This window comes from Bos grunniens, chromosome 10 (assembly GCF_055505025.1).
Source record: "Bos grunniens cultivar Pamir isolate PY7600 chromosome 10, Bosgru_T2T1.0, whole genome shotgun sequence".
Lineage (NCBI taxonomy): Eukaryota > Metazoa > Chordata > Mammalia > Artiodactyla > Bovidae > Bos > Bos grunniens.
This window is the reverse complement of record NC_141174.1, coordinates 56,125,545-56,148,868: the sequence shown is the minus strand read 5'-3', so window position 1 is coordinate 56,148,868 and position 23,324 is coordinate 56,125,545. Positions and strand designations below refer to the sequence as shown.

Here is a 23,324-nt window from a genome sequence, read left to right as displayed (position 1 = left end):
GCATAAGTCAGATTCCCATCCACTCTTGTAAAACTTCTGGGAGAGGGTCATCGTTCATTCTTTCTCTAGGGCCAAAGATCTGGAGTAGCAGCTCCAAATGCAACATTTGAAGATAATATTGCTGTCCTCTAACTCTCTTCTTTCCCTTTTCTATAAGAGAATCCCTGATTTTTAGGTAGGCACACTACTACTCAGAGAAGAATACTGCGTTTCTTTGCATCCTTTGCAGCTAGGTTGGCCATGTGACCGAGTGCTGGCCAATGGCATGTGAATTAACTGAGGCAGACAACTTCAAAGTCATGCCTGCCCTAACTTTTCATCTTCCTGCTGGCTGGAAACCTGAGGCGATTATCAAGCCATCTCAGACCGAGTGGCCAAGGGAACATCTCGGGGATGGTGGAGTGATAAGGCAGATGGAACCTGGATCTCAGACACAAAGAAGCCGCCATACCATCCCTGGACTGCTTATACCCAAGACTGTCTTACCAGGGAGAAATAAACTCCCATCCTGTTTAGGCCACTGTTATTTTGTGTCTCTATTATAACTCAGTGCTCATCTTAGGAGTAAACACTGTCTGGGTTTAATCACAAACCTGAGCAATGCCCCCTACAAACTTTGTTTTCACTACAACATCGTCATCATCAGCTTTGCCAAATGCTGCCTTCTGGGCTGCACGAACAAGGTTGTCTGAGGCTCTTTTCACAGCATTTCCTGCTGCCTGGAGAGGGGACAAGACACACATGATATCATTAAAAACAGTCATTTGGATTCAGCAAGAACAGACATGGAGGCACAGCTCACGAGACTAGGTATCTATTTATCACCCAATTATATACAACACAGTTTCTCTCTAGGTAGTATTCATTTGTCTGTCCGTCCACTCATCCACCCATCCATCCAACTATTTATCCATCCATCCATTGATTCTACCAGCATTGGCACCTACCTAACCTTAGCTCATTCATTAGATTGAGACACACTTCCTGGCTCCCAAGGAACATGCAATTCTAATGGGAACTACAGTTATGTGAACACATGATTATAGCACTATGATACGAAGGTTAACAGAAGCTTGCTCAGGAGCTGTCTTCTGGGTGAGAAATTCACCTCCTCCTGCCCCATCCAGCTGAGGCATACTTGAGGAATTGGCTCAGAGATCACTTTTTCTGTCCGCCTTGGCCTTACCCACACCCTCCCACGCGCCCCTGGAATGCTCTGTGCTGGCTTCTTTGCAGCCGTTACCACACTTGTGGTTGCCTCTCTCGCCCCTGGACAGTGAGTAACTTGAAGGCAGGGGCTGTGACTTGAATCTTTGCATCCCCAGCACTGGGAGCAGTGGGTACCCAGGGCTTGTGCTCACCTAAGGCTTTCTGAGGGAATGAAGGGAACACAACCTACCCCCCGCCCCCCGCCACGGGAGGAACGGAGCCCTGCAGTAACTAGGGCCTTTACAGAAGTGGTTTTAGAGTCACAGCTGGCCTTGGGCTGCAGGCTCAAGGAAGTGGCAGGTGGTAAAGACAGTTACAGAAGGGATGGTCCTTATGCAGCCTGGATCTGCAGCGAGGGTGGACCAGGGGGCTTGCCCTCTGCCACCTGAGGTTTGGAATTTCCTTTTCATTGTGGTTAAGGTTTGGTTAAATCTCCCATAGTCCTTGCCCAGCCCCCTTAGAGTCAAGAACTTGCACTTGAGGGTAAGCCATCAGAGTGATGAAATTTTCTCAAAGTTAACTGGGGACTTCCCTGGTGGTCCAATGGTTAAGACTCCACACTCCCAAAATAGGGGGCCCAGGTTTGATCTCTGGTCAGGCAACTAGATTCCCACATGCTGCAACTAAGACCCAGTATGATCAAATAAATAAATAAATATGAAAATAAAAAGTTAACTGGCTCATCTGGTTGGTGGTTTAAAGTGGCCAAGGGGTTTAAAAAAAGAAAAGTGGCCAAAGGGGACCATGAAGGCTTGCACAAGAAGGGAAGGTCAGAAATTATTAGTGCACTTTTCTATGTAGAAAGTGAAGTTGAGTAACCTAAGATTCTGCAGCTGATAAATTATAGAGCTGGGATTCGAACAGAGGTCTGTGTAGCCCCAGAGAACCTCTGGGTCATTGTAAGGGACTCATACAACATTGCAGCATACAGTTAAGTCAGAAATGATGACATAAGAGTGATGCTCGGCTACACCTGTGTAAATCCTTAGGACTTACAAAAGCACTTTCACATTTCTTGATTCTTGTAAGAGCCAGTGCCAGCATCTCTATCCTCATTTTACGAAAGAGGCAACTGAGGCCTGAAAGGTTTGAAATGATTTGTATAGGACATTGCATTTAATGAATTGTAGAGGCATCAAGGTCTTGAACCTAGGTATCTGTAGAGGTCTTGAACACAGGTATCTCTTAACTCAGGATATTTTCCAAAGAAGTGTCCCCCAAATCCATAAATCACACATTCACAAACATGCAGCTCCCGACTTCCCCCCTGGGTTTATGCCAGGAGAAAAATGAAGGCAGGTGAAGGAGAGAGATTGACACAGGAGGACCAAACGACCGTAACACACTTTACAACTTAGGAAATAACAAAAAAGTCTGGAGTTTCACTGCAATCATTCAAATATTTCTGCCAGTTATGATCTTACATAAACATTTTTAGCAACATAAACGATGTGCATTACAACATTTATAATAGCAAACATCTAGAAAACTGGACACAAATACGTCTAATTTTGTAAAGAGAAATTCTGGAATAATTAGTTGATAGAATGTCATGCAATCATTAAAAATGAGACTCATGAAGAATGAACCAGTTAGCATTGCACAGGGCCATTACGAAGACTTTTCTTCCAGGAAAAAAAAAGTGTAATAAAATGTGAAGTGAAAAAATGCAGACTGTCTCTGCTTAGGATGACAACTAGACAAAAGCATTTTATATAAGATAAAAATAGGATGAGAAAAAACATAACATTGGACACATGAAGATGCTGAGGCTATCTTTTTCATTCCCACATTTCCTTTACTGTGTTTAAAATACTTTTATAATGAAAACAATCAGGAAAACTTAGATCCACTGGGCAGGATTCATGCGTCACCCTCATAAGTATGTTCTTTGAGCTCTGGGAAACCTTAGCAGCATCTCATATAAATTCTTCAGTCCTTTGGCTCCTTTCTTTAGCAAACACTAAATGAGAGCCTTCACTGAAACAGGTACCATCTTAGGGGTGAGATGCAAAGATAAAGATCTGGGACCTGCACCCAAGAAGCTCAGTCTCATCAAAGGCAGACATACAGATAAATCTGGTGGTACAGGGTGACAGGAACCATTAGGTTGGTCTGATCAGAGGCTCTGGCAGGGCAGAAAAAGGACTGACTCCCCAAGGCCTAGGAGTCAAGGAGGGCTTCCCAGAAGAGGTGGCTTTGGAGATGAGTCATGAAGGATGAGCAGGAGTTCACCAAGATTGGTCTGGTGGGAGGAGGGCCCCAAGACATGAGACCAGAAAGTACATGTGGAGAACATCAGTTTGGTGGGGCGGCAGGTATAGGATGCATGCCTCACGTGGCAGGAAATGAGAAACGTGGGACAGAGCTGGCTGATGGAAGGTCCAGTAGGTCATGCCAAGAAAGTTAGACTGCTTACCCTCTGGTGACACTTACCCGCTCCAACAGGAGTATTTTCCCACCAGCATCAGTGACCATTACCTGTAGCCGCCTCATGGCCTCCGAATCCTGATCAGCCTTCACCTTGCAGGCCACAAGCAGCTGAGCCGTGGATGCAGCTACCTGCTTGGCAGATGAGATGAGCTTCTCCTCGCTGGCGTGTCCCTGCACTGAGGCGTTGGCTGCCTCACAGAGACTGCTGGTCGCGGCTGCCACCATCCGGGCCTGGCGACAGTCAACAGAGAAGTGACCCCCAGCCCAAACCTCCCTCAGGGGATCTAAAAAGCCAACGGGGAAGAAGGAGAGAGCGACTCACGGCAGAAATCAGGCCCTGCGACCACTGTCCGTCGTCCGCAGCATTGGCAGGAATGGAACCCACCTAGAGAGGAGCATAGAAGGGGTAAGGAGAGTGGGAAGGTGCAGGGTGACTGCACCCCTCATGCCCTACTCATGACCTGCAACTGGACAGAAAAGCAGCTCATCAGACATGCAGCATCTCCTGGGGACCCCTGCCAATGGCACCTTTTCCCACACAGGACCCTAGCAGCTCCAAGACTGCAGGTCCTGGCCGGTTTCCACCTGGGCCACAGGCGACTGGAAACGCTCTCAATGGCCTCCTTTTAGCCATCAGGTACTACATTTCTGGGAAAATGGCTTAGGAACGATGGATGGGGCTATCTTGATATGTCTGTTTCCTCTGCTGACCCCTCCCCGTGTGACTTCCAGAGTCAGGAATCAGGAGAGATTTCAGCTTCCCTCACCTCTTAAATGAAGAGGCCTCCGTGTTAGAAGTCACACTGTGACTTTCTGGCAGATGATGTTAAAAAAGGAGTACATCTCTGTACAACTGAGCACAGATCCTTGTCTTAAGGAAATACAGACCATTTTGTCAGGGGTGGGTATAGAAGTAAGAAGCTGGAAGTAGGATGATCTCTGTTTCTATTTAGAAATTATGGCAACAAATAAAACGTTTTCTGACCAGATGTAGAAGGAACTATGGGAGCAAATACCTTTACTGGTGGGAGGTGTGTGGAGAGGTAAGAGATGAGTAGCTAAATTTGAATATGAAACTGGGGATCTCTTAGCAATTACAGGCATCACATGAGGGCTTGTTGAAGGTCAGATAACGCCCCAGGGTTCTGCATACAGTTCCCCAATCCAGCTGGACCGCTGCTGTTGTTGTTCAGTTGCCAAGTCATGTCCAACTCTGAGAACCTCTGTTACCAACTTTTTAAATGCTTGAACATATAAGTTCCTTGGAGGACAAAGCCTTGGCCATGCTCAAGTTCAGTTCTCTAGTATCCAACCCTCTGTCCAGCATGCAGACGAGTCTTCATTAAGATGCAGATGAACTGAACTTTCTAGGTAGGATGTTCTTCTCAGTGATCCATATTTGGTCTTTACATATCAACCAGTTAACAAGTCCTAGGTGAGTAAGGACTGCACTCTGCTCCATCAATAGGGGATTAGTGAGAAGGGGAAAGGGACAGATTTATGCTGGCTGGGGAGATGTGCATACATTAAATTGGAACACAATGGTTTGGAAAGAGGAGCCAATGTACGCAGGTTGGATTAAGACATGGCTAAGCTTCCCTGGTGGCTCAGTGGGTAAAGAATATGTGTGCCAATGCAGGAGAAATGGTTCAATCCCTGGGTTGGGAAGATCCCCTGGAGGAGGAAATGGCAACACACTCCAGTATTCTTGCCGAAATATTTCCATAGACAGAGGAGACTGGCGGGCTATAGTCCATGGAGTTGCGAAAGAGTAGGACACGACTTAGCGACTAAACAACAAAAACAAACAACCTTACGAGAGACTTCATGGAGGAAAACGGAAGGCCACTAGCTGAGCCTAGCCATCTCTATTGCAAGTTTTTAGGTCAAGACACAATTGCATCTGTCATCTGTACACTGACAGTAAAGAGCTTTTAATATCAAACAGAAGTGACTGACAGGTATGGTGACCAAATCTCCCCAACCTGTCAGGATTTCTGTGGTGCCTCTATGATTGAAAGTCTTTTCTGCAAGATGTAATTTCGATGGAGTGGTTCCATGCTATATAGGCATAACAGGACACATGGAATATTTTCAATTGAAAGGCCTTCCCACATGCAGGATTAGTCTAATGTACTATTAATCCTCTGGATCACTGAAAAAGAACTAAGCTTTCATGCTAATGCAGATGGAATGGGTGACTGGAGATAAAGCAGGTCGAAGAAATCTCAGCTTTAAAAACAGACCAGTTTTTTGACCAAAGGACTCAGGAAAATGCTAACTGCAGAGCTGGATGGCATTCAGCTCAACAGTCCTAAGAAAATGGAGTCACTGGAACTGAACAAGGTATTACAAAGCCCCTGACTACGGTGCTTATATAGCCATCCACCGGGAACATATGACAGTTTACATCTTTAAATAGACTAATGGACAGCAGGGAGATAAATGAATGTTCAGGCCCTGATGGCTGCCTGGAGTGGGAGCTCTCCTTAACAAGAAGCAGGTGAGAGGCCTGGAAGCCAAATCCTTCATTCTGTATGTTAAGCTGAAGCAGAGTGTGCAGTGCGATGGGCAGAGCAGGGTGACTCAGGGAGGGATGGGGCGACAGGGCTTCCTTGCTCAGAACACACGTGGTACTGCCTTTCCCTCGGTCCTCAGAGGCTCCAGCAGCCTGACGTTCCTCACGTGGCCAGCGAGGTTTACAAACCTTTCCTTGGGCCACCAGCTCCCTCTGGGCTGCCGAGGCCGATTTGACCAGGGCACTCGTGGCAGCAGCAATGGATTTAGCAGCCTCCAAGATCTGTTCTTCAAAATCCAGGGTCTCGTCCGCTTGCTATAACCAAAAGAAAACAGCATCATACACAATTCATATCCCAAAGGACATTTTCTGCCAAATGACTTACTTCTCGGTCACCTGGCTCTTCAACTGTACATGGCTTCTTATGGACAAACCATACCCAGGGTAGAAAGGCTTAAGTTGGCTGGAGGCCTCTCCATCTGCTACCTCCCCCCACCCCCTCTCTAAAAGATAAAAATTACCAGCATTGAGATTCTGTACACATTTAAAATCAGGCCATTTTAAGACGGATTATTTTTCCAGACCAGAGTCTTTAAAAAGACATAAATTCACTGGGAAATAAAATATATACAAATATATACAAATGGTTTCATCAACATCAACAACTCAAATCAAAATAATCAATAATCAAAATTCAAAGACTAAGTGGTAGCACACTCTCTCGCCGTGTAAGGCTTGAAAAATGGGTTGAAAAAAGGAAGATGGCTATTAGCTGTTGAAAAACCTTATTTCTCTTGGGTGAAAACAAAGGTAAAATAGTATCTGCATTTCTGTGGTTGAGCAGAGAGTCACATGCCAACCAGAGATCACATGTGGTAGAAAGGAAGCCAGGCAATGTGACATCAAGGTAGGGCTGGCCCCTTGGAAGCCTGAGGCATGGCTCCACCTGGGGAAGAACACAGGCTCTGACTGCACCGGGGCTCTCAGGTCATCAGGGCTCTGCTCGAAATTCGCCATCACCAGGTTTCCTGCTGCCAAAATGCCTGGGTTGTTGAAGAGAAGCTTTTGGGAAGTTGGGCAAGTGTAAAGACCCTAGTCCCAGGCTCAGTGGGACAGAGCATCACCATAAAGGGTGGCCAGACTAGATAACCTGCAAGGTCCCCTCCAGCAGCATTGCTCTGTGGCCATGAGCCAGTGTGGATATGGATAAGTGCCTCTTTGGTCACAGTACCTTAAAGATGTGGCTGGTACCTTTCAGGCATTAAGAGATGATGGTCAAGTATAGCAATAGTTTTCTTTGTGTGTGTTCGTAAAATAAATGTAACACAAAATTTACTCTTCAAATCAACTTAAAGTATACCATTCAGTGGCACTAAGTACATTACCAATGTACAACAGCAATACTTTTTTAAGAGTGCCTACTATGTGCAGGTATTTACTTCCATGCACATTGACTTGTTTAATTCTCACCAAAAAAGCAAAAAGTCTTGCACTGAAGTTATCTTTATCCTTATATTTACATTGGAATACTCAGGCTGAGGGAGGTGGAGTACTGGCCTGAAGGAGGCCAGTGGAGGCATGAAGACTCTCGACATGATCTAAATCTAAGCTTCTCTGCCTTCATCAGGATAGGCTTTTCCCAGACCAGGCCACCTCTTAGGGCATCAGCTAGGGGCAGACTTCAGGTCAGAGGCTCCAAGTCGGCTCACGGATGGTCCCATGTGAACCACCAAACAGGATGGATACACAGATACAATGCTTTTCCAGTTCCCTATTCTTTATGGGATTTCTCATGATTCAAGATGTGGCCATTCTCATTTCTGTTTTAATAACTCATTATCAGAAAAATATTTCCACGCAAGTCCTGTGGATCTGAAGACGGACGGCAGCACTTGAGAAGTTCTGAGACAGAAGCAGTATATTCTCTATTTCTGACAAAGTCTTGCTCCAGGAGCATTCAGGATAGAAATGGGCTCAGTTCCAAAAGATTAAGTTTGGATTCCTGGGGTGGGGAAGCCTGTGGTAATGGTGGAATATAAAATTTGTTTATTGAAACATAAAACAACCCATCGTAACACACTCTGGCATAAAAGGTACTGGTATATTGAGTTGGCCAACAAGTTCACTTGGGTTTTCTGTAACATCTTTAGGGAAAAACTCAACTGAACTTTTTGGCCAACCCAATACACAAGCCATGAAGAAATGGTACTGGGCTCTGATCGGTGTATTCAGTGACTTTGAATTAAGAACTTTTCTGGAAATTTGTTCTGCAAAAGTTAAGAAAAGTTAAGCTTATAAAAGACATAAGCACTGGGGAAGCCATAGAGTGTCTGAGTCCAAATGGAGCTCCTACTCCTTTTGCAGATGAGGAGATGGAGGCTTGCTGGTGGCTCCTAACATCTCCCAGGCCCTTTTCACAGGCTCTCAGCTATGCTATGGCTTCTAAGATCGAGTCCACTTCACAGGAGGTTTCTGATTTCCCAAATTTTAACATGCACAAAAAATGGAATTTCCTTAAAACTAAGTGCGAACTCTAAGCATGGACAGATCTAAAAGAATATCTCATTAGAATCAACGTAAAAGACCTCTCCCATATCTTTTGCTACCCTTGAAGTATTCTGTTTTGTTTTCATAAGACACATGGATTAACATATGCCATATGCACACTACTATATATAAGACAGATAACCATCAAGGACCAACTGTGTAGCACAAGGAACTCTACTCAATATTCTGTGATAATCTATATGAGAAAAGAATCTGAAAAAGAATTAATATACATGTGTGTGTGTGTGTGTGCATAAAATGAAGTCACTTTGCTATATACCAAAACCAATGCAACACTGTAAATCAACTATACTCCAAATAAATCTAAAAAAACCCCACGTGCTTGAAATATATATTCAACTTGGAAATATTTCTTATACCTACATATTTTTCTTGCCATGGCAAGTGTTGTAATGCCCTTTGATGAATATCTTTTCCTTTCTATAAGATCTCTAGATTTCAAAATAGACATGGCAGGAAGCCTTATCTCTGGGAGACATTTGCTTTGATTAAAAAGTATGAGAGTTTCCAAACAAAAGGCTTAATAAAGCTGACTGTGATGGAGAGCAAACATTTAAATGCTACAGTTGGGCACAGTTCCATGATGATATCTGCTTTCTACCTGCCAGATCTGTATCTTTCTGCAGGCCAGATTTACCATCAAGACTAAATGCCCACTTTATCTCTCCTGCTGAAATTATGCATTAACACTTGATGTTTCCTCACACCATACAACTTCTAGCCTAAGAGAAAATGGGATTTTTCCAAGTCAAGGAGAATTCATGAAAAGCCATGGTACTGCAGTCTGAGTTCCTGTTGGCTTTAGCTCCTCCCACCAACATACAAGATGGACTCTGGGAGAGGGGTGTGAGGGCAGCAAGAAGAAGGACATATGCTTAACCATGTTGCAAAAAAGGAGACAAGTGGAACGGGCGTAGTCTTTGAAGGCTTTCCCTAAATAAAACAATCACAATTCAAATGCTGGACTGTTAATAGAATAAACCCCACTGTAGCTGGGAGATCAAGAACAGTAACTTGGAGATGCAGCTAGGAAACCCTGGGAAATAATTTGCAGACCAGGACACCTGAATATGAGGAAATGCTTTCACTCAATGGGCAGGTAAACGGACAGCCCTTCCTTGCTCAGATCACTGAGGATCTGGTGCAAGATGCAGGTGGTAAAGGCTGCTGCTGCTGCTAAGTCACTTCTGTCCGACTCTGTGCGACCCCATAGACTGCAGCCCACCAGGCTCCCCTGTCCCTGGGATCCTCCAGGCAAGAACACTGGAGTGGGTTGCCATTTCCTTCTCCAATGCATGAAAGTGAAAAGTGAAAGTGAAGTCGCTCAGTCGTGTCCGACTCTTCACGACCCCATGGACTGCAGCCCACTAGGCTCCTCTGTCCATGGGATTTTCCAGGCAAGAGTACTGGAGTGGGGTGCCATCGCCTTCTCCGTGGTATAGGCTACCCTAGGGTAAATGCAGGCCTGGGCTCAAGACACCAGTGAGCTGAATCCTACCAGCCTGTGATCTCCTCCAGGGCATGGATTGTTGTTTTATCCAACTTATGTCTCTGGAGCATAGCATGAGGCAGAGAAACCCATGCAGAAAAGGTTTGTTGAGAGAATGTATCCATTTAAGATGAGTTTCTGAGTACTAGAGTTCAGCCAGAGGACAATTTACATGGTAAGCAAAGGGGAGAGGCATGGAGTAAGTGCCCGCATCAGTAACTTTCCTTTCCTGATCTCTGGGGATAACTGGACATACACATCAAGGCACTGGCTCCTGCCCTGTGGAACACTGTGGGTTGTTAATTGTATGCCCTGCCTGTATGCCTCAACTGGCACTCACAGTCTGACACTGATTCACGCATATACAGATGCAAAACACAGCAGCATGTTACTAAGAGGCCCTCTTAACAAAATAGTGTAACAGATGTTAAGCTAAGAATCTGCCCTTAATGAAGGTGTCAGCTGCAGCCTCTGAGATCTGAATCCACCTTCTCATCCTCTGTACAATACTCTTTCCCTGGTCTCTACTCCAAAAGAGTATTGACCAGGTCACCTGTAGTACTCAGCAACTGTCTTTTCTGGACTGTTGAGTAGACTCTAGCTTTGACTTTTCAGTAGCTTTGAGAAAAATCTAAGTACCCTTTTGCTGACATTTTTCCTGTGAGGTGATCTTCTCCAGAACTCCTTTTTTAAAAAGTTAGAGGTTGGGTGAGATCCCTCTGGGAAAGGCCACACTTTGGGCTGACTCCCTCACTACCTGCTTCCCGTGCACGAGAGAGCATTTGAGACTCTTGTTGTACTGATGGAGAAGAGGAAGGAGAGGGAAAAAGAGGGCGGAAAAGGGAGGCCTTTACTCATTTCTGTCTTTCGACCTTTCAGGAATTCTTGTTCTAGGGACAAATCTGACTCCATATTGGATCTGTTTTTGTTTTTAAACTTTAACGTCTGTATTCTATTGTGTTTGCTATGAGTTAAGAATGTTGTCTAGAACCTGAAATATATAAAGTAGCCCACTCTCAAGGCTCTGGCCTCTAAAGGCATAACACTTTTCCATTCATCTAGAGACAAAAAGTTGCAGAACAGACAATAACATGTGTCATGTTTGAGTTTATAGAAATGTTGTGACCAAACCTACACGGACAGCTGCAAGAACAAAGGATTCCAGAACCAAGAAGTTTGTACCAACCAAGCACACCCTCTTCCCTTTTAGTATTAAGGGAGCCTAAATCCTAACTCAGGGAAGATGGTTCTTTGGGACAGGAGTCACCATCTTCTTTGTCGGCTGGCTTTCTGAATAAAGTTGCTATTCCTTGCCCCCGTGCCTCATCTCTTAATTTACTATCATGTTGTGTGGCAAGCAGTATGAGCTTGGACACAGTAACATTCTGAGAACATAATCTTTGTGGCAGTTCACTCATTTTCCTAACCTACCTTCCAGCCTGCTGCTGCTGTTGCTGCCAAGTCGCTTCAGTCGTGTCCGACTCTGTGCGACCCCATAGACGGCAGCCCACCAGGCTCCTCTGTCCCTGGGATTCTCCAGGCAAGAATACTGGAGTGGGTTGCCATCCAATAGGGCAGTTATATATAAATTATTAATATACACAGAGCATATAGTAAATGCTCAATAACTCCCAATTAACTTCATTTTTCTTTCTATTAATACACATACTTTTTGTGGTTTTCAACAACAGTTTTTCAGAGTGTGAGTTAAACTAGTTTGTTTCTCTGCCTGAACCCTATTCTTCACCCATAATTCTAATACAGGTTCTAGCTGCTATTTCTGAATACAACCTACAATACAAACAAAAAAGACAAATCAAAGATAAATGAAGTGTCAAGCGTCGGCACTGCTTCTAGCTCCTCCTTTGACACCCAACCAGGAAATAGACAACTGGGTTTCAGTCCCTGCTCTGCCCTGTCTGGCCAAGTGATTGGGGAATTTGATGCCCTTCTCCAGATATCAAACAAACATTTCATTTTCTGCTTGTGAAATCTTTTTAAAGAATGCATGGACTAAAATTAGCACAGACTCCATTTTTACTTCCTTCCTCTCTTTTGGCCTCCTTCCTAAAGGATCTTTACTAACGTCCACCAAGCCCATCCTCCTACACAGGTCCCTGGGCATGCACCTGGCAGAGGAAGAACATTTCCGCCTGTGGTCCTCTTTTTTGCCCTTGTCTTTGTGAATTACATCCCTGAAACATCGTGTCCCTTCCCCGATGGACTTGACAGTGAAGGAGCTGAAGACAACCATAGGAGATGGCCTAAGGGTCACTAGCCTCATTTCTGCCTCCCTCCCTGAAAACCTCCTCTGAGGGATCACCTTGCTGAGTGCTGATAAGCATCATAGTCATCTCTCTCACAGCTGGCCACTAAAACCAGACTACAACTCACTGCACTATCTTTCCAGTTAGGAATCACGCTGTGTTTGGTGTTACTGAAGGCCTTGTGCTGCTATTGCTGCTAAGTCGCCTCAGTCGTGTCCAACCCTGTGCAACCCCAGAGACGACAGCCCACTAGGCTCCTCTGTCCCTGGGATTCTCCAGGCAAGAACACTGGAGTGGGTTGCCATTTCCTTCTCCAATGCATGAAAGTGAAAAGTGAAAGTGAAGTCGCTCAGCCATGTCTGACTCTTAGCGACCCCATGGACTGGAACAGGCTCCTTCGTCCATGGTATTTTCCAGGCGAGAGTACTGGAGTGGGGTGCCATTGCCTTCTTCGAAGGCCTTGTAGACACTTAGAGTTAAAAACAAGGTCATAAATCACATCAGAAATTAAAAAAAAAAATTGGGTATAATTTTTTTAAAGTGTGAACATCTGCATATAATTTAAATGTCCTCCAGGAAAAAAACAGAAGGCAAACAACAGGAACTCCATAACGTGAGTGAAGCATTTTCCTGCCAGGTGGAAACCTGAGTGGAACAGGCAGTCCCAGGTTCCTCTCTTTTGGTAGTGAGTCTGGCCACTAGCGGTTTGCTTCTGATTTTGAGTTGAGAGGAGCTGGAGGGGAGACCTTACCTGTACTCAAAGACCTGAACAGTATGTGAGCCAGGTCAGCTTCTCTTCTGGAGGACCCCAGGTGGGTTGTCTTTAGGACTACCACGCTTACTAGTCCTAATAAAAGGGAAACTTCTCAGAACCACGGGTACTGCCAAGAGACCAGAGCTGGTCAGCTGGCCTGGTCTCCCCAGGTTGATCTGGTCCCAGGGGAAACTCCAGGGAAACAGTCAACAGACAAAGCAGGTGCCAGAGAGAAAGCGCTGCCAAATGGTTATGCCAGCCACCTGGGAAGGGACTGGCCTCTGCACCCAGATGTGGAATAACTGCATGTTTCTGCAACATCTGATGGACAAAGTCCAAGCTAGTCGGATTAGTATTCTGGGAGCAGTTTTCCCACAGCAGCCACCACTCTTTCTTTAAATACCACTGGAATAATCTTTTAACTATTTCTGTTCTTTTTTTCCTGTATGTCATTCCAGATTTATGTTACTGATATCTATCCATCCATCTGTCCTTTATCAGAGGAGAAGGCAATGGCAACCCACTCCAGTACTCTTGCCTGGAAAATCCCATGGATGGAGGAGCCTGGTAGGCTGCAGTCCATGGGGTCGCTAAGAGTCAGACACGACTGAACGACTTCACTTTCACTTTTCACTTTCATGCATTGGAGAAGGAAATGGCAACCCACTCCAGTGTTCTTGCCTGGAGAATCCCAGGGACGGGGGAGTCTAGTGGGCTGCTGTTTATGGGGTTGCACAGAGTCGGACACGACTGAAGCAACTTAGCAGCAGCAGCAGCAGCATCCTTTATCAGAATCTACTAATTGCGCTTTCTATTTGATAGAAAAATTCTTAAAGATGTGTCAAACTCTTAAAAAAAATATATAGGCACTCGAGTGTCTATCTAGGTAGCATGGATGAAGAACAGATGACAGGATTTTTCCAAAGATTTAATTAGGTAGAATTGTTACACTGTAAAGCCATGTGACATGAATCCTGTGTGTGTCTGAGGAGGGTCTGAGAGACCCACTGCTCTATTTGGTGGGGAGTCATGTGGGAATACATGCTGACTAGGGACCCCACTCACCTTTACTCTTCCGCCCACCTCACGTCTCCTGGCCTGGAAGCAGCTAGTGGTACAGGAGCTCAATGTCCACTGCTTGGTCATAGAGAAAATGCTGTATCCTTCTCCCTGAACATCTGGCTGCCTTTTCCCATTTGCCCAACTAATCGGCAGAGCCTGCTGGTCAACAGCAAAATGTACCCTAAAAAGATATGTCAATTCTAATGTAGGGGCTTCAAACTTCAGGTCCTTTTAAACTGAGCTTTTCATTATTCAGAACAGCTTGCTGTTGCTTTTCCATGACTGTCATTTTGGCCAAACAACTTTAACTGGGCCTAAAACCCAAAACAACGCCATCTAGCTGCACGAAGGTAGCATTGACTACGGAAGCATCTTGGCTGGCGTACAGCTCTCTTCTCAATGAGGAGGATCCCAGGGACAGGCTCCACTTCCTGACTCTGGAAGCTGGGACCCCAACACTGTACTGACCTCCCCTGTGTCACCACTTGTCTGCTGCTGTGACCTGTCACTAGGCGGTCCCTGCCAGCAGCGTTGGGCTGGCTCTTAGACCCACCAGAAGAGGCTTTTCTAATCCACCTGTACACACTTCTGGCTCACTATCTTCATAGAGTAGTGTTTGTATGTTCAGGAGTGACCTTTACAAGAGCACATCCTCTTTGCTCCAAAAATCGGAGCCATTAGCACAATACTTCCCCTTTCAGAAAGCAGAGTTTTAAGTCTTTTGTTGAAAGAGATCAGAATGAACTCACATATCCTTCACAGGCTCTTCTAGGGGGAGGAGGTCAGAGCTAACCCAGTTAGGCTGTTACGTGCCAGGAAAAAATGTTTCACAATCCCGAACTTCCTGTTGCACCCAATTAGGCTATGGAATCACTTTCTGATTGTCGGCATATTCTAAATATTATCAACCTCTTCTGACAAGTTAACCTGCAACAGGAAACTCAACAGACAGAGTATATTCCACACTGCGTTATCTTTATTAGATATATTTCGTCCCCAAGGTTTATATAAAGCCCAGTGACTCACCATCCATACATTTGGTTTGGCTGATTTGGTTTATACATTTTGTTACTGTGGGTGGAAAGCAACGTTACAGAGAGTTGATTTGTGCTTGAATTTTTTGCTGAAAGCTTGATCGTGAAAATTACTAATTTCTAAATTGAAGATCAGGATAAAACTGAATTAAAATGAAATGTAAATCTAGATGTGTCTGGAGGTTATAATCCTGACCCTGTATCACAAACATGGGTTTTATTCCCCCACATTGAGCACAGCCTTTAAGGATTCATCATTGCACAAAACTAAGCTATACATAATACCTAAGCTCTTATGAAACATCATTAATTATGATTTGTTTCTATAATAAACAAAATAATCTAGCAGTACAGATACAGGTTTTAAATGCTACAAGAAGAAATGGAATATAACGAAAGAGATGTAATGAGTAATCTACCTCTGATTCTAACATATTCTTTCCTGTTGCCTTATAAGCTATATTAGGAACCCCCGGAGATAGGGCAAGACACTGTAGGAATATGTTTGATATATAGTTGGATTAAATAACAACCTAATATATCAAACATATCACACAGAGGCCTGCAGAAAGGCATCCAGGTCTGACTGAGCTGAGAATGGGGCACAGCATTGCAAGCTGCAGCCACGTGGGGGTGGGGTAGGGAGGGCGCCACTGTGGCACCTCTGTTACCTGTCTGTGGAGCACAGGAATGTCTGCAGGTATGGAAACGGCGCCATCAGCGGGATCCTAGGCACACGCACCTGGGCTCACCGACATTCTCATTTTGCCTTTTTACCATCTTCCCAAGCAAACGGTGGATCCAAAGATGCCAATTTGTTACTTGTGTCTGGGTGATTCCCGGTAAAAAGAGATGCTTACATTTTTAAGGGCCCAAGCTGGGAATATACCAGGAATCATCTTTACAAACTCTGGATCATTCTGTTTTTAAAACAGGCAACCTGGGAATGTGGTGGGCAAAGCAACGGAGACGAAAACACTGCCCATCCCCCAAACTCCCTCAAAGCAGTGGAGCTGCTTCCCAGGGACAGAAGCAAAGCACATTCACCCAATCTTGGGTGCCTGGGGTTTTATGTAGTTACCAGGGGCAGAAGTATGGCAGAAATGGCCTACTTACAGAACCCTGAGGATTTGGAATTGACTGACTTCCATTTTGGAAGGGGATGGAAAGAATTGGTTGGTCTCAAAAGACTGATTATGATGTCAGATTGGGATCTTTTTTTTTAAACTGGGGAGAAGTTCCTTCTTGAAGTCAAGAAAGATATTTTATTTCATGCAGGCATTAACCACAGAGGAGATGGCATTCCCAGACAGGCACAGAATCTGGTCTTGGGTGATGGGTTCTTCAGAATGGTTTTATAGATAACACAATCCATGTGGTGGGAACCTTTGTCACTGGCTGGAGTGAGATTTTTAATCATTTTAAAGATTCAGGAAGGGCCAAATACTCCTTCATATGAAGACGGGAGTGACACAGTGTAGGTACCCCCAAGGAAGGGACTCAAATCAACACTTATGTCAACTGTGACCCTGGCTTTCCCTATAAATCCACACTGTAAACAGAAAGGCTGGGTGATCCTGGGGCAGCGGGGGAACGCGCACTGACCCAGTTCAGCAGTCATCACTAACTTTTTAAGTGCTATTATTTTTAAAACATTGTCTTATGAAATTTTAAGACATAGACCCTCCCACCACCCCAGTCCCACCATCATTCTTACACATTCCTCACCTGTCTCCTTCACTCACAAGTGTTTCTTTTAACAGAGTTGTGCTCATACTGAGTACATGACTCCACATCCTGTTTTCTTTTCACTTAATATTATGCCAGGAGCACCTTCTTCATGCTACACAGACTGATCATCCATTATTCTGAACAGCTACATACTCGTCCTTCAAGGAGACACTCAGGGTCACCTCCAAATTCTTGCTGCTTTGAATAGGATGAAAGGAGCAACTCTCTCATGCACACAAGACTTTTATCCTCTCTGGATTTCCTCCTCTGGACAGATTCCCAGAGGTGGGATTAATGGCTCAAAGGGTATGGGTAAACCAAAAACATCCCCCATGGGACTGCACCAGAGTTCCTGATACTAGGTAGGCCAAGAGGACTGGAACAGGCTAAACTGCCACCTGGAGCCCACGCAATGCTGCTTCTAGCTTGGTCGAGGTCACCTGACTCTGGCAAGTAATTTGCCTCTGATTCCGCATCCCTAGAGCAGGGATGCTAATGATGCTGCCTGGTGGACTTGTAAGGACCAGATGAGTCAATCTATGTAAAATACCTAGAAGATTGACTAGCATGTGCTTGGTACTCAATCAGTGTGAGTTTTTTTTTTTTTAAGCTAAGGCCATAAGCTCATGGATCCATGGAATAACTTTTGTTTCAGACATTTCCTAGGAGGTAGAAGATAAAAGTTCCAGAAGTGTATTTTTGGTGACAGTGATATTACTAAGTCTTATGACATGTCAGACACTATTTCTAAATTATCTAATATGTTATATTAATAATCCCATGGGGTAGGAACTCTAATGACCTTGTTTTTCAGATCAAGAATCATGAGATAAATCAAGAGCTGGACAGAGGGGAAGCAGAATTGAGAGCAGACAGAGCTCGGGAAGATCCTGCCGAAGGACAACAGGACTGGGGTTGAGACAGCAGCTCTTAGAGCTTGGGAAGTGCTGGGGTAAATTAACGCCAGGCTGATTCTCCAGGAGAAAGAGCAACTGACACGGCTGCAGCGCTAGCAGACAGAAGCTTTCCCCAGAGGACAGCAAAGTATGTGGCAAATCAGAGAAGGAAAAGGAAAATGAATTAAGTTTAAGCCTCAAAATCGCAGTTAATGGCTGCCTGCTTCTTAGCTGAAAGAAGTTTTCCACTCACGCTGAACGTATTTTATAAAGCAGAAATAAAGTCAAGTCCAGAAGACGGAGCTGCCCTTACCCCTACACTTAGCTCTGAAGTTTGCAGAGAAAAACTTGGTTAAAATCTTGTATCACCTAAGACCATCAGGTTAAGGCCAGTAAAGAGGACCTTGACAAACTCAAAAACTAGAAGCTAAAACTCTGAAGTTTTGAGTTCAGATGAGAAATTCTAAAAAAGGCCTTTACCAAAGTTAGAGTGGCAATTAGGAGACTGGCTCTAAGAATTCCAAGGTTTTAAGAAGGTTTGCAAACTTAATAGATTGACTATATGCCCATGTCTATTTTACACACATCATGAGCCCAAGAACTGCTTTTGAGCACTTTGGTGTATTTTAGTACTCAAACTCCACCCTTTGTTTTTTTTTTAAAGGTACACTTTTAGGCATATCTAAACTGGAGATCCAACTTTTTTTTGAGAAGAGCCAGATTTTACTTCCTAATGTATGAGGGTCCTTGGAAGGGAGGTGAGGTTATCAGCAGGGACTTGCTTGATTAGAAAGATGGCTCCCTTTGGTTCCACCATCCTCCTGGTGAAGACAGCCATGGGGGAAGACGGGATTATGGTTTCTTTACAGGGTTGGGCTTTGTCCCCCAGACAGCACCAGTGCGCTGTCTTTTTACGAATTAATTGTCCTCTCTACTGCACTACCTTAAAGTATCTCTTTCTTTTAAATGACTTTCTCTTAACACATATTTATGATCTTAAGTTCTCAACATTTATCTAGATGACAACCATAGATGGAGAAAACATGCCAGTTAACCACAGTCTCCAGCATGTACTGAAAAAAGTCAGTTACTGGGTCCACTTTTGAGGTTCACATTGCTCTCTATTGATTTTTAAGGAAAGGAGAGACCCAGCATTGCTACTTTTGGTAAAAAGCATTATGGAAACCAGAAAATTACAGGGTGACAGTCTCACATTCAATTACTGGGGCTTTCTATAGAAAACATCCAGTACCTGCTTCATATAATAGTGAAACAAAAATCACGTTTTTTTTCAAGAAACACCTGGATTCTTCCTCTGGCTATCCAAAGGTATTTCTTGGGGTGGTTAACCTGAAAGACCCACTCTTGGGTTTTTTCCATACCCTGTAAAAAGGGGCTAGGCAGGCAGAACAGGTTTGCAGGTTACTAGTTCAAGCACAGGTAGGGACATGAGCTCCCTGCAGCCCACCTGGCTCCACTCACAGCCATCCACTGGAAGACCTGCTGACATCAGATAAGCAGCCACACATGGACACTCACTTTCGGTTTTGCTCTTGGCTTCAGCTGCTCTAACTTCTTAGCAGCAGCCTCAATGGATGCTGCAGCCCCCAGTAATTCTGTTTCTGCAATGACGGTTGGGTCTTCGGGATCCACCCACTCTGTTCCTAAAATCAGTCCAAAAAGGGTCATTCTTTGTAGCTGCGGAACTCAGAGCAGTGACTTAATTGCAAACAGTATCGGGATTTGCATGCAGGCATGCTCCATAAGCCGACCAGCTGCACTCTCCTAAGGGATGTTCTCCCCAAGCTCTCGCAGAGACCAACTGGGTGCAGTGGCCGCCTGTCTGATCCTCGCTTTCCAAACCAGTTGTACAGACAGCCCTACCACAGAAGCAGCCGTCAGTGTGAGCTGCAAAAGTCAAGATCTTACAGACCGAGGCTAGCTTGAGTTTTACTCTGATTTGTAACTTAAAGCTCATGAATGCAAGTCAGCATCCACAGGAGAAATGAGATCATGCTGAGCACAGAGATTTGTCATTCTCTTCTGGGAACTCATCCTCATGAGTTCCCAGAAGAGAACAACCACTCCCCTCAATGCAAACAAAGGGAGATTGGTTAGAAAACCCTTCGTGGGTGAGCTGATTGCTTCCATGTTAACCATGAAGGGGTGTGTAAACAATGTACCCAGATAGCACCATTTCTAAACATGAAGTGTATTATTTAAATAAAAATAAATATTCAAAGAAAAATACAGAAGAAAATGGATGGCAAGACCCTTAAGAGAGAAGTGAACAGTTCTAGATGGATTATGCCATTTATGTTGAAGCACTTAATACATAACTTGTATTATGTATGAGAAAAGACTTGTTTCAGAAGGATATTACTTTTTAAGTCTAACTCTACTCCTATTTGCCTTTAAAAACTTCCTCACTCTATTCCTCTGGCTGTCAAGAAAAGGCCTGTGTTGGCTACACATCTTCTCTGCTCAGCTGGCTGTCCAGACTGCCCCACAGGATGACATGTGAGAATCCGGCCTACCTTTCATGGCCTCTGCTGCCTGGATGAGCTCAGTCACAGCGCCAGCCACGCGCTTGGAGAAAGCAGCCAGCTGGTGCTTAAGTTCTGGTGTTGGTTTCTGAAGAATCTGTGTGAAGAACACATCAGACATGTAAGGAAGATGGCAGCCATTGTGACAGGAAGCCCACTCTTGCTGGTGGATGCAGAGCTGGACCCCCTGGTTTGAAGTTGCAACTCTGTCCCTGAGTGACTTCAGAAACTTAGGGGAAACACCTAAGACTCACTGGCCTTCAGTTTCCTCACGTGAGAAATGAAAAGTTGAGGAGCAGGGGTTTTCCTAAGGTCTTTCTGACATACTTCCCTGAGACCATAAGGGAGATGAAGTTCTTAGTTGTCCTTTTGTTTGTACCTAAAACAAATCTACACACATGAAAATTACCCAAGGTGAAAGAATGCTCTGAGTGAACATGAAAGCCCAAGGCCACAGGTCATTTGGTGCTTGTGACAAAGCAAATATGGGGCCAGAAGACACGTGTGACTCAGGTGGGATCTTGGAGGGAAAAATCCCCAAGAGGAGGGCTGTTCCTAAAAGGACAACTCATTTCCAGGGTTCTGACTGCAAGCTCTCCTGGGAGAAGTCCTACAGACTTTCCTTCTTTTAAACCTAGCTTCAAGCGGCTTTAAACTTGCTTTTTTTTTTTTCTTTTTTTATGGTGTTAAAAAACATCCTAAAAAATAACCCTAATCCAATTTAAAGGACATCCTCAGCTGATTTCTTCCCAAATTAATTCAAGAACAGAACTGTGAAATAGATGAGCACTCCCTACCATCCTCCCCCCATGGATTTACATCTGACTTACACCATCTTCTTCCTCCCTAATCTTGAAATTTCCTTCTTTCAATATTCTTTTCTGCATCTCTTACCCATGCTTTACAGGGGTCATGCTGAGATTTAGAAATGCTCAGACATTCAGGAGGAAAGCACCACTCCTGATGACTATGGACAGTTTTGGAGCCTCTGAGCAGTAGACAAAGCATGGGCTTTGGCTTTGTCAAACCTGTGGTTCAAACCTGGCTTCACCTGCTCCTGGTTTGTGACAATGGGCAGATTACTAACCCCCCTCAGAACCTGTTTTCTTATTTGTAAAACTGTAATAATGTTTACTCCTTAGGAGTGGCATAAACATCAAACGGAATCACACACAAGAAGTATCTTGCACAATGCCTGGAACAAAGTAGGCATTCATGAAACGTTAAATTCCCTTTTTGGTGTCCTATACCCTTTTCACATGGCCAGGAATTGTACTCTTTCTCATGAGTTTGGAAAATATTTCTTTTGAATCCAAAAACTATAAGAGAATTTTAAGAGAAGCTTGGTGAAAAATCTGGGGTTGGGAGAGTTAACAGGGTTACACATTGACCCAGACATACCAGTGCACAGAAGACATTATGCTTGAACTGATCAGTCACAGATTCTGGAACATCACTTCCCAGGCCTCTATCCCTACCCTCCTTCCTCTGGCACTCTTCTAAATGTTATATTTGTTACTGTTCTGAGTTCAGCTGTTCTGTTTTTCTCATTTCCTCACCCTAGGACCTACCTACACATGTCACCATGCAGATATTAACTCAGTACAAACCTGTGAATGACTGAACAAATAAATGAAGTACAATTGTCTTTGTTTATAAATAACATGAACGTCTATGTAAAAATTTTTAAGGCATTTGTTAAAAAAAATAAAGGAAAAAAAGGTAAAATAAGTGAGTTTATTAGCAAGGTCACAAGATATAAGGTCAATCTACAAACACCAATTATATTTCTACATATTACCAGTGAGTAAAAAAAAATTTTCACTGTCAATATGCTACTACATATTAGGAGTGAGAATTAAATTTTTTTAAAAAGCAATACCATTTATAGTAGCATAAAAATTATGAAATACCTGTTAAATTTGATAACAAATGTGCAAGATGTGGATGCTAAAACTATATTGTTGAAAATATTAAAGAAAACCCACATAAATGGATAGATATACTATATTCATTGATTAGAAGATTATTAAGATATCAATTGTTCTCAGATATCTCCATGATCCTAGCCAAAATCCCAACAAGATTTTTTTTTAAAAGATACTGACAAGATGATTCTAAGCTGCATGTAAAATGCAAAGGACCTAGAACAGCTAAACCATTTTGAAAAAGAACAAAGTTACAAGTCTTATAATATCTGATTTTGAGACTCATGATCAAGTTGTAGTAGTGATCAAGACAACATGATATTGTACAGACATACAGATCAACGGAGCAGGAGAGAGTCCAGAACTAGATTCAGTTGGCCATATTGGTTGACTGATTGAGAACAGGATAATTGTGTCAACAAATGATGCTGGAACGACTGGATAGCCATAGGTAAGAAAATGAACCTGACCCTTTCCTCACACTACATGCATACATGAACTAGAAATGGAGTAGAAAGCTGACTGTAAGAATGAAAACTGCAGAACACAGGAAAATAACCGTAGTGATCTTAGCTTCTTAAATAGGGGACAGAACACATAAATTATGCTTTAAAACTTTAAAAAGCAGGAACCTGCAAGTTTGTCTTAGAACCTTAAAAACATTACGCTGCATGAAAGAAGCCAGTTACAAAAGACCACACGCTGTATGATTGTGTTTATATGCAATGACCGAAATACGCAATTCATCAGTTCAGTTCAGTCGCTCAGTCGTGTCCTACTCTTTGCGACCCCATGAATCGCAGCACACCAGGCCTCTCTGTCCATCACCAACTCCCGGAGTTCACTCAGACTCAGGTCCATCTAGTCGGTGATCCCATCCAGCCATCTC

At 43.9% G+C, this 23,324-nt stretch overlaps 1 protein-coding gene across 40 annotated transcripts in view; it reads right to left on the bottom strand.

Moving 5' to 3' along the window:
* The window catches only part of TLN2 (talin 2), a 496,882-nt gene that overhangs the window by 2,098 nt on the left and 471,460 nt on the right, over positions 1-23,324 (bottom strand). For all 40 annotated transcript variants that reach the window (XM_086321322.1, XM_086321364.1, XM_086321363.1 and 37 more), the window contains 6 exons: positions 20,499-20,604; positions 19,501-19,625; positions 6,350-6,475; positions 3,965-4,027; positions 3,691-3,873; positions 594-719 (listed from right to left, as the gene is read on the bottom strand). In XM_086321322.1, coding sequence (XP_086177448.1) covers positions 594-719; positions 3,691-3,873; positions 3,965-4,027; positions 6,350-6,475; positions 19,501-19,625; positions 20,499-20,604 — 729 coding nt within the window. The remainder of the gene's footprint in view (positions 1-593; positions 720-3,690; positions 3,874-3,964; positions 4,028-6,349; positions 6,476-19,500; positions 19,626-20,498; positions 20,605-23,324) is intronic.